The 11,012-nt window shown below is 54.5% G+C and overlaps 1 protein-coding gene across 1 annotated transcript in view; it reads left to right on the top strand.

The window, feature by feature from the left end:
- Window positions 1–5,624, top strand: part of LOC126528517 (uncharacterized) — a 41,326-nt gene extending 35,702 nt beyond the window's left edge. The window contains exons 10-11 of the mRNA XM_055069041.2: window positions 4,025–5,135; window positions 5,529–5,624. Of these exons, the coding sequence (XP_054925016.2) occupies window positions 4,025–5,135; window positions 5,529–5,624 (1,207 nt within the window). The remainder of the gene's footprint in view (window positions 1–4,024; window positions 5,136–5,528) is intronic.
- The last annotated feature ends 5,388 nt before the right edge of the window (window positions 5,625–11,012 follow it).

Genomic DNA, 11,012 nt, shown 5'->3' with positions numbered 1-11,012 from the left:
CTGCCTGCCTGCCTGCCTGCCTGCCTGCCTGCCTGCCTGCCTGCCTGCCTGCCTGCCTGCCTGCCTGCCTGCCTGCCTGCCTGCCTGCCTGCCTGCCTGCCTGCCTGCCTGCCTGCCTGCCTGCCTGCCTGCCTGCCTGCCTGCCTGCCTGCCTGCCTGCCTGCCTGCCTGCCTGCCTGCCTGCCTGCCTGCCTGCCTGCCTGCCTGCCTGCCTGCCTGCCTGCCTGCCTGCCTGCCTGCCTGCCTGCCTGCCTGCCTGCCTGCCTGCCTGCCTGCCTGCCTGCCTGCCTGCCTGCCTGCCTGCCTGCCTGCCTGCCTGCCTGCCTGCCTGCCTGCCTGCCTGCCTGCCTGCCTGCCTGCCTGCCTGCCTGCCTGCCTGCCTGCCTGCCTGCCTGCCTGCCTGCCTGCCTGCCTGCCTGCCTGCCTGCCTGCCTGCCTGCCTGCCTGCCTGCCTGCCTGCCTGCCTGCCTGCCTGCCTGCCTGCCTGCCTGCCTGCCTGCCTGCCTGCCTGCCTGCCTGCCTGCCTGCCTGCCTGCCTGCCTGCCTGCCTGCCTGCCTGCCTGCCTGCCTGCCTGCCTGCCTGCCTGCCTGCCTGCCTGCCTGCCTGCCTGCCTGCCTGCCTGCCTGCCTGCCTGCCTGCCTGCCTGCCTGCCTGCCTGCCTGCCTGCCTGCCTGCCTGCCTGCCTGCCTGCCTGCCTGCCTGCCTGCCTGCCTGCCTGCCTGCCTGCCTGCCTGCCTGCCTGCCTGCCTGCCTGCCTGCCTGCCTGCCTGCCTGCCTGCCTGCCTGCCTGCCTGCCTGCCTGCCTGCCTGCCTGCCTGCCTGCCTGCCTGCCTGCCTGCCTGCCTGCCTGCCTGCCTGCCTGCCTGCCTGCCTGCCTGCCTGCCTGCCTGCCTGCCTGCCTGCCTGCCTGCCTGCCTGCCTGCCTGCCTGCCTGCCTGCCTGCCTGCCTGCCTGCCTGCCTGCCTGCCTGCCTGCCTGCCTGCCTGCCTGCCTGCCTGCCTGCCTGCCTGCCTGCCTGCCTGCCTGCCTGCCTGCCTGCCTGCCTGCCTGCCTGCCTGCCTGCCTGCCTGCCTGCCTGCCTGCCTGCCTGCCTGCCTGCCTGCCTGCCTGCCTGCCTGCCTGCCTGCCTGCCTGCCTGCCTGCCTGCCTGCCTGCCTGCCTGCCTGCCTGCCTGCCTGCCTGCCTGCCTGCCTGCCTGCCTGCCTGCCTGCCTGCCTGCCTGCCTGCCTGCCTGCCTGCCTGCCTGCCTGCCTGCCTGCCTGCCTGCCTGCCTGCCTGCCTGCCTGCCTGCCTGCCTGCCTGCCTGCCTGCCTGCCTGCCTGCCTGCCTGCCTGCCTGCCTGCCTGCCTGCCTGCCTGCCTGCCTGCCTGCCTGCCTGCCTGCCTGCCTGCCTGCCTGCCTGCCTGCCTGCCTGCCTGCCTGCCTGCCTGCCTGCCTGCCTGCCTGCCTGCCTGCCTGCCTGCCTGCCTGCCTGCCTGCCTGCCTGCCTGCCTGCCTGCCTGCCTGCCTGCCTGCCTGCCTGCCTGCCTGCCTGCCTGCCTGCCTGCCTGCCTGCCTGCCTGCCTGCCTGCCTGCCTGCCTGCCTGCCTGCCTGCCTGCCTGCCTGCCTGCCTGCCTGCCTGCCTGCCTGCCTGCCTGCCTGCCTGCCTGCCTGCCTGCCTGCCTGCCTGCCTGCCTGCCTGCCTGCCTGCCTGCCTGCCTGCCTGCCTGCCTGCCTGCCTGCCTGCCTGCCTGCCTGCCTGCCTGCCTGCCTGCCTGCCTGCCTGCCTGCCTGCCTGCCTGCCTGCCTGCCTGCCTGCCTGCCTGCCTGCCTGCCTGCCTGCCTGCCTGCCTGCCTGCCTGCCTGCCTGCCTGCCTGCCTGCCTGCCTGCCTGCCTGCCTGCCTGCCTGCCTGCCTGCCTGCCTGCCTGCCTGCCTGCCTGCCTGCCTGCCTGCCTGCCTGCCTGCCTGCCTGCCTGCCTGCCTGCCTGCCTGCCTGCCTGCCTGCCTGCCTGCCTGCCTGCCTGCCTGCCTGCCTGCCTGCCTGCCTGCCTGCCTGCCTGCCTGCCTGCCTGCCTGCCTGCCTGCCTGCCTGCCTGCCTGCCTGCCTGCCTGCCTGCCTGCCTGCCTGCCTGCCTGCCTGCCTGCCTGCCTGCCTGCCTGCCTGCCTGCCTGCCTGCCTGCCTGCCTGCCTGCCTGCCTGCCTGCCTGCCTGCCTGCCTGCCTGCCTGCCTGCCTGCCTGCCTGCCTGCCTGCCTGCCTGCCTGCCTGCCTGCCTGCCTGCCTGCCTGCCTGCCTGCCTGCCTGCCTGCCTGCCTGCCTGCCTGCCTGCCTGCCTGCCTGCCTGCCTGCCTGCCTGCCTGCCTGCCTGCCTGCCTGCCTGCCTGCCTGCCTGCCTGCCTGCCTGCCTGCCTGCCTGCCTGCCTGCCTGCCTGCCTGCCTGCCTGCCTGCCTGCCTGCCTGCCTGCCTGCCTGCCTGCCTGCCTGCCTGCCTGCCTGCCTGCCTGCCTGCCTGCCTGCCTGCCTGCCTGCCTGCCTGCCTGCCTGCCTGCCTGCCTGCCTGCCTGCCTGCCTGCCTGCCTGCCTGCCTGCCTGCCTGCCTGCCTGCCTGCCTGCCTGCCTGCCTGCCTGCCTGCCTGCCTGCCTGCCTGCCTGCCTGCCTGCCTGCCTGCCTGCCTGCCTGCCTGCCTGCCTGCCTGCCTGCCTGCCTGCCTGCCTGCCTGCCTGCCTGCCTGCCTGCCTGCCTGCCTGCCTGCCTGCCTGCCTGCCTGCCTGCCTGCCTGCCTGCCTGCCTGCCTGCCTGCCTGCCTGCCTGCCTGCCTGCCTGCCTGCCTGCCTGCCTGCCTGCCTGCCTGCCTGCCTGCCTGCCTGCCTGCCTGCCTGCCTGCCTGCCTGCCTGCCTGCCTGCCTGCCTGCCTGCCTGCCTGCCTGCCTGCCTGCCTGCCTGCCTGCCTGCCTGCCTGCCTGCCTGCCTGCCTGCCTGCCTGCCTGCCTGCCTGCCTGCCTGCCTGCCTGCCTGCCTGCCTGCCTGCCTGCCTGCCTGCCTGCCTGCCTGCCTGCCTGCCTGCCTGCCTGCCTGCCTGCCTGCCTGCCTGCCTGCCTGCCTGCCTGCCTGCCTGCCTGCCTGCCTGCCTGCCTGCCTGCCTGCCTGCCTGCCTGCCTGCCTGCCTGCCTGCCTGCCTGCCTGCCTGCCTGCCTGCCTGCCTGCCTGCCTGCCTGCCTGCCTGCCTGCCTGCCTGCCTGCCTGCCTGCCTGCCTGCCTGCCTGCCTGCCTGCCTGCCTGCCTGCCTGCCTGCCTGCCTGCCTGCCTGCCTGTCTGTCTGTCTGTCTGTCTGTCTGTCTGTCTGTCTGTCTGTCTGTCTGAGAGATAAAGACAGAGGGAGAGCTAATTTTGCAGGAACCTAAATAGATAGTTCCTGGAAATTCTTTTTAAACAGCAGGTTACGGGTTGATCCTGAAAGGCTTTGGCCAAATTTGAACGCCTCTAGAACTGTATAGGGGGTTGCTCAGGGCGTAGCGCAGAAATGTGTGGGCGATATTGAAGCAATTGCCTCGAACGCAGCACTCAAGCAATGCGCTTCAACGTTTGAATTGAACTAATTTAATATCTGCACTCTCCAATACCAGTCTTGAAGAGTGTCTCTCGCAATGGGATGTAATGTATTATTAGCAAAATTTATAGCGAGGCAAGCGCTGTTGGGGTCCTCAGAACGAGCACAGCACTGGTAATCATGAAATGTTACTGTTTTGGTAGAGAGCGGCGCGTTGAGGGCTTGACTCCACCCAAGACTCATTGCGGCAGCCAATAGGGCGATGTGTAGGCTGCTCTAAGGCAGCTGTGCTTCAGTTGGCTCGCAAGAGTTTTCTCCAAGCAACTTTAGCTGTCTTCGGCGTGCTTGTTAGGAGACGCATGCCTCATTTAATTTCGTGCTCGTAAGTCAAGACAACGTTCTTATCTAGTTTATTAACGAAAGTTTTTATACGTGCCTTGCAGAAATCTGCTTATCTGTTTTAGCAACGAGAGCGTTTATACATGTCTTGCAGAAACGGATTCTGCGCACTTTGCAACAACGACATCGCCAACGCCACTTTTTGGAGCTACGCCTGGGATCCAAATAAGAATGAAAGTTTTATTGCCCCTCCCAAATTCACGCGTCGCCGGCCAGCGCAGTATCTGAGGCCTTGTGTCGACGACGTTCTAACGGACACGTGCTCGCAAGAGGTGCCAGAGACGGTGACCCAAAAGTGCAAGACATACTACGCGCCCGTCACGAACCACTACCCGGATGGCATGACTTTCAAGAACGTCTACTGCGCCATATGCAACGGGGTCGACCTGTCAGACTTGTCGTGCAGCCCAACGCGGCATTTCGTTCCCAGCCGTTCGGGAGTATTTGTCCCGAAGCATCGAAATCTCGCAGCCTTGTTCAAGCCTGTTGTTAGAACGCCATCGTGCTACGCTGTGCACGACGGCCGGTGCTACATACAGCGGTCAAGCGAGCCCCGAAGAAGGGACCAGGAATGGGACGGCAACCAGAACGAGACATTCACGGTGCTACCGTCAGAGGAAGCGCCCCGCGACGGTGGCATACGTCAGTATGTCACGCTAGTCAGCGTGTCACTCTCAATATGCTGCCTCGCGCTCAAGCTCGTCGTCTTTTGCGCCTGCCGGGAGTCGCGAAGCTTCGCGTCCAAGTGCACGCTGTGCCTCTCCGTCACGCTCATGCTCACCCAGATCCTTTACCTAATCACGAGCTGCCTAGACGTTCCCACCGTGGCGTGCGTGGCAGGTGCAGCGCTGGTCCACTACGGCTTCCTGTCAACCTTCTGTTGGACGTGCACGTTGTCCTTCGACATCTGCAGAAGCCTGACGGCCCTGAAACTGTCCTCATCACGCGAGAGGGTCCCAGTAGTCTACGGCATGTTCTGCTGCTGCTTGCCTCTCGTCGTCGTCGCCTCAGCATTGGCTGTAGAACTGGCAGTACCCGGAACTGTTCTGTACCCCGGCTACGGCCGCCTGGTCTGCTGGATAGGCACGTTCTGGGGTCTGGTCGTGTACTTTCTGGTACCCGTGGCGATGTTGCTGCTGTGCTGCCTTGTGTTTTACCTCAGGGTCGTGTTCTACGTTAGCCAGACGTCCCTGGCACAGAATACGGTCAGCGGTGTAAGAAATCGGCAACACGCCCATGCGGTTCTCTTCGTGCGGTTGGCGTTGGTGATGGGCTCTCCCTGGGCTATCGCATTCGTGGGAACCTTTGTGGAATATGTCGTTCTGGACTGTGTTGTGAATGTTCTAGTTGGTTTGCAGGGTGTCTACTTATTCTTGGCCTTCAAGGACTACCGCTACTGTTGGTCGTCGACACGCAAAGCGCCAGACTTGCGCACCCGAGCAACGCCTCTAGCCCGTTCCCTACTGATAATTCCTTGGTGAAAGATTCCTGAGCGCCCACTACACAGAGCGATACCTGTAGAATTCTAAGTCAAAGTCGCCCAATTAAAGTATTACTGACGCAACCTGTTATGCTGCTCCGTGCCATGCTTCCCACAGGTGTTCCCACGGGGTCCACGTGGCTTCAAGCACCACAGCCACACTTACACTTGTGTGGCAACCTATGTTTGCTTTGACACCCAGGAACACTGGTAGGTATTCTACGAAAACAGCATAGGTGGCCGTCTGTTTTCAAGACCGCTTCCCGCCACAATTTGACGAAGGGCGCAACCTGAATGGGTGAGTCCTGCTTTGCAGCAGAGAAAACTGAAACGTTCATGCTAGGATGGATGCGTAGACAGAATAAGTTAATGTCCTACTTCCTCGGAACTGCGAATGTTGCCCTCTGGATCGCGTCATCTGGTGGACTCCATGCACTGGTGGCGCCACGCTCGTGCGCACCACTTGGAAGGTGCTTGACACGGTCGTTCGACATGCCGTGCTCAAGTTTGTTAAACATGTGCAAGTGCAAATTTTTAGCACAGCTGTACGGATTATTCTACAACAGTATCACCCATGAAATCGAGCGGAGCTGCATCGTTGCTCGCTTCCAGTGTGGATGGGACCTGGAGTTGCCTGCTAGACATCAGTGTGTCATGTGCGTGTACAGTGTGCGTATCTTCGGAAGACTGTTTGGTGGTAGGGGCGCACTCGTAATAGCGTGCCAGAAATCGTTTTGGTCGTCTAAATGCTACATTGGGCCTTCAGATTCCAAATTTCTACTGTAATTCAGTGTTTATTTTTGCGTAACTGTGCCCTTCGTGGTCGGGCATTGGCACCGCTGACCGCAGACATCTAAATTTCGTTGCCGCCTTGTGCATATCACGAAATACATTTTGTGCTGTTCTCAAGAAATGAACACGTTGCTGTGGTGCGTTAATGCAGGCAGTGCACTAGCTTCGTTGCAGCAAAATGATTAGTTAAGTAAGTCACGTTTCAGCACTGGCATATGATCTGGAATAAGAGGGAAACGAAACGTGCTTGAAGAAAGTGGGAAAAGAGAAATGTTATTGTTGATTGGCTAGGTTTGCCTGATATTTCGTGTTTCATTTAAGTAGTAATGTTTGAGCAGAGTGCCACCGCAATTAGAAGGATTCGGTTACGGAACATTGGCCAAACAGACGCCAAAGCTCCGCGGCTTACTTTTTCTTTCCTTTTTTTTACGCACGGCCAACCGCCCATCCGCATGATTTGGTTGGGACCATATGCCTCAAATCTCTCTCAAAGGGTCGGACAGAAATAGCGGGCAAAATAGACAGTTACAAAATTATTCGGGAGCACTTCGCAAGAATGTGCAACTGGATTGCTTCAGGCTAGCCTTCACAGCGTAAACGCGACTCTTACGCAAAGTTTCTTTCTTGCTCCAGCCATAACTAACCAGCAGAGATTCATCCACAGATAAAGAAAATATTCTATCACGTAACGAAAACAGACGACCACTTTGGGCAAATGTTTCGTGCACTTTATTCGATATATTTTGCTTTGTAAGCGTTCCACGCGCAATTTGAAACATGGCCAATCAAATTAATTGGTTTCCGTCAGCTGGTACGTTTCGTAATAAACAGCAGGATTGCTAAAATTTCAAGGACAAGGAGGTGCACGCCCATAAGGGCAACAAACAGTTATACGCACAATGACAGCTTTAAGTGGAAGCTTTAGCTCATTGCCGACTTGGATTTCCCTAGTCAAACACATGTAAAACGCCCAAATGCCTTGAGACAACAACTTGACCGATTTGAATAAAATGTGTTACATTTGATATAAAAAGTTCAATTCTAGTGACGCTGTCAAGCAAAAGTATGATTTAGGGCCTGAGCTTTTTACATTATTTTCCCAGAACAGCTAAGTTAAGAAAAATGAAGCACGAAGTCTATAAATGGATTCCTATGCTATAAAAGGAGATGTAGCAATTCTGTACGCTGTAGCTAAAGCATCCAATTTAGACAAATTTAAGATCTCAATATGCAGCTTACGAGAATTCATTACACCGTTTACGAGGGTGTTGCAGGAACCCTACTTGCAAATTAGTTGTAAATTTCAGAGCGATATATAACACATTGATTCGGTCCTAATTGCAGTTTCCAGGATTGAGATAACGTTTTTATTCACCAATTAAAGAGTCGCAAAATTTGTATTCAAGTTATTTTCAATTTAGCAATATTAAAAATTGTAAACAAATAGATGGCTTAAATAAATAGTCCGCTTCATATAGTTACTATACTTTAATTTTCCTTAAATGCAATTTTTTAACGTATTCGAATTCGGCGCTGTAGTTGCAAGGAAGAACGATCACTTCTTCGTTAAACTGGGAAACTGGGTAGCTAAATCTTCCTCTTAAAAGATAATTTTCCTACCTGTTCTTTTTTTTAGGTGGGTTATATAAAATTATTTGCTCTGAAACTGACATCAGCCCAGTTTTGTTGGCGGTTTCAGGTTTTCGTACCGTGCATTGAGCCCAAATAGCCTAATCCTGCTAGCCTAAATTAGCACAAACTATTTGCATTGAAAAGCGATAATGAGGCTAACTTGCGAAAACATAGTGCAAGGCATGCCTGACGATTGTCAGGCACGGTAAGGCGTTGTGCAACTAACGTGTGAGAGCAACTGCTTGCCCATGAATTTGTATCAATCGTTTGTTGTCAGCAAGGTCGAGTTATGTGACGCCATTAGTGAAATGTATTGATTGCGTTCGACTACAGGTGGTTTTGTGAGCGCGAAATTTAGCTATCGAGCCACACGATCCTGGTTTGCGCCCAAAGCTGCGTAGGTTGTAGCCTATCCCCGCGGCTTGATGTTTTCCGACATCCACGGGACCGCGTCTCTGACCGTGACGATTCTGGTTGTATACGAGCTGCATTACGAATATAACTTTTGCGGGCATCGCAGTGTCGCATCTCAATTACATTAAGTCATTTACAATAGCAACTGTAACAACAGTAACAACCTCTCAATGCTGACGTTTATAAAAAAAATTCACAGTCGAAGTATATATAGATGGCAATTGGAAAGCACCTTGGTACACGTGCATGCATTGATACGAACAAAAATTGAGTAATTAACGACCTGCCCAACTTGACTTCGTCGTATTACTCCCAGCTAATCTTTTAGGTGCGACCCTCGCCTTTTTAGCCCACAAAGTTATCTTCCTGTTTCTTAAGTTACGCCTATCGTTTTTATTATTTTTCTTTCAATCCTTCGTTTTGCTTTCTTCGAGAACTGCAGATTCTTTTTTTGTTTTGTTTAGAGCTTCAGTTCCATAGGCATGTGTTAGTAAGATGCACTGATGTCGCAAGAATATCGCCAAGCTGCCGATCATGACTTGTCACCAGCATTCCAAATCTGTTTTATTCGTCTCAATATTTCGAGATTTCCTGGTCCTTAGTGATTAAATGACCTAGAGGAATCTGCTCTTGTACAGATTTAAGAGGCTGACTATCAACCAGGAACAATTGCTTTCTTGCCCTGCTATTAGAGACGACTGCATTGAGTAAGGCATTTACCAAATGGCTGCACTGGTGTATGTATAGAGTACTTTTTTTCACAGCTGCACCAATTTTTTTAATTGCCTGTAGCAGATAGCACAATTATAACCTTTGATCTAAAGTACCCTTTGAGGCAGCCGTTACGTATACGAAAAATCAGAATCTTAATTAAATAATTACCATATTTACGCCAATCAACTTCCCTAGAACGTTGTATTTGGTGAGTTCGCGAAGCGTCCAAAGTGATCCGCTGGTGCTCCAGTTACTTTTGTGCTTCAATGCATAAAACAGCGTTTTGTTCGGAAAATGAAACTGGCCAAGCGACTGTAGCTCACCGGCTATAATTCGTAGATTGAAATATGGGTAGTAAATCAAATATTTACCACTTCATTATCATGATTATGCTAAGTAATAAGTTAAGCATTTTGATATCTAGTAGAATAAGTGGCCAATGTAGATGAAGGGCTACAATTGTATTATCGGTCAATGGGAATTGTTTAAAATTTTTGCAGCTAAAGTAACACTCTATGTAGCGATGAGGCAGTTAGCATCCTTTCCGAGCATCACTGTTGGAGATCAGTGGTGGTGATGGCAAGGTAAAACCTGCAATATAGCTGCCTCGCCGGTCCCGCCTCCCTGTTAAACCAGGCATGAAACAATGCGTCACACTTGTATACAGTCGCATAGTAACAGACAAAAAGAAACACAAAGCAAAAGCACAAATGCTTCCTGTTGGAACTGTTCAGATAAAAGTAAAAAAAAAATGTTATGAAACATTGCATGTGAAAAACGCTCCGAAGAAGGACACGTAAACGAGTCATATGCTTATCAATCAACACACCTACCTCTATACCCTGCTTGATGTGTTCTTCTGATCGCACGTCAAAATAAAGTATACAGGAGTGTAGTCTAGTGCATTGCACTTCAAAGCACCTTCCATTCAAAAGTATTACGCCGCCTCTGCGCAATAGCTAAAAAATAACACGAGTTTGAAACTTCAACTGAAACTTTTATTGATAGTCGCCAAATTGATAGCGGTAATGCGAAAAAAATCCAAATTTTTTTTTCACTGATCACACGTTCGCCGTTTCACAGAAACGTTGGGGAAATTTTTTTCTTCTTTTTGTTTTTGCTTTCTTCGAGCACTCCAAACGTTGATCAGACGGTGCGAAGGCCGTCCGCGTTCGTCAACAGCTTGCGTCGCTCCCAGGCCCGCCTCTTCAGCGCTAGATGAAACGCTTGCGGATCACAGCCCTGAGGTCACTGCGGTCACAACACCCTGCTCGATTCAAGCACAGAGGTCGGAGGTAGGCTCAGAAATGCGACGAATCTTGTGAGTACAGCGAAATTCTTTCGTACTTGCCACCTGGATGCGCAACGTTGCTTGAGTGCATAAAGGCTAACTCCCCTCGCTTCCTTGGTATAGAATCCTAACAGGGATAGCGGTGCTCAGTTCAGTTCGCGCACTACGTCTACCAGCTTTCTCGTAAGACGTTAGCGTTCCAGAATCAATTTCTCCCTCCGATTATGCGGAAGAGTTGAGGATGCTTAAAAATGCTATTCCATGGGTGCTTCTGCCCGTTTCGGTGCCTTCACCGATGCCCAGGCGCCTCTAACGCGTACTTAGCGTACTCGCGAGTGCTCCTGTGAAGCTTTTCAATGGGCATACGCAAGCACTTGGAATAGGACCGATAACTTTTTTTCAGTGAGTGAATGCGAGCATTCAAAATTGCTTCAGTGATGCTTTCCACTGGGCCAAACACGAGTAGGTAAGGCTACTCCGATGATGCTATCCAGCGGGTGAACGCGACCACTACTATTGGGCGAACGTGAGCAGGCATAACTGCCCCACTGAAGCTTTCAAATGGGCACACGGAAGCGTTTCAGATTGATACAACGATGATCTACGGTTAGCGACCACGTGTACTTTGAACGCAAGTGCTCCAATAATTCGTTCTAGCGAACGAGCCCAAGCACTTGGGACTGTCGGCAATGATGCTTTCCAGCGGAGAAAAATCAAGCGCGCATAACTGCTTCGCCGATTCTTTCCATTTAGAAAATG

This window comes from Dermacentor andersoni, chromosome 9 (assembly GCF_023375885.2).
Source record: "Dermacentor andersoni chromosome 9, qqDerAnde1_hic_scaffold, whole genome shotgun sequence".
NCBI lineage: Eukaryota > Metazoa > Arthropoda > Arachnida > Ixodida > Ixodidae > Dermacentor > Dermacentor andersoni.
The sequence above is the reverse complement of the archived record's forward strand: the minus strand, read 5'-3'. Positions and strand labels throughout refer to the sequence as shown.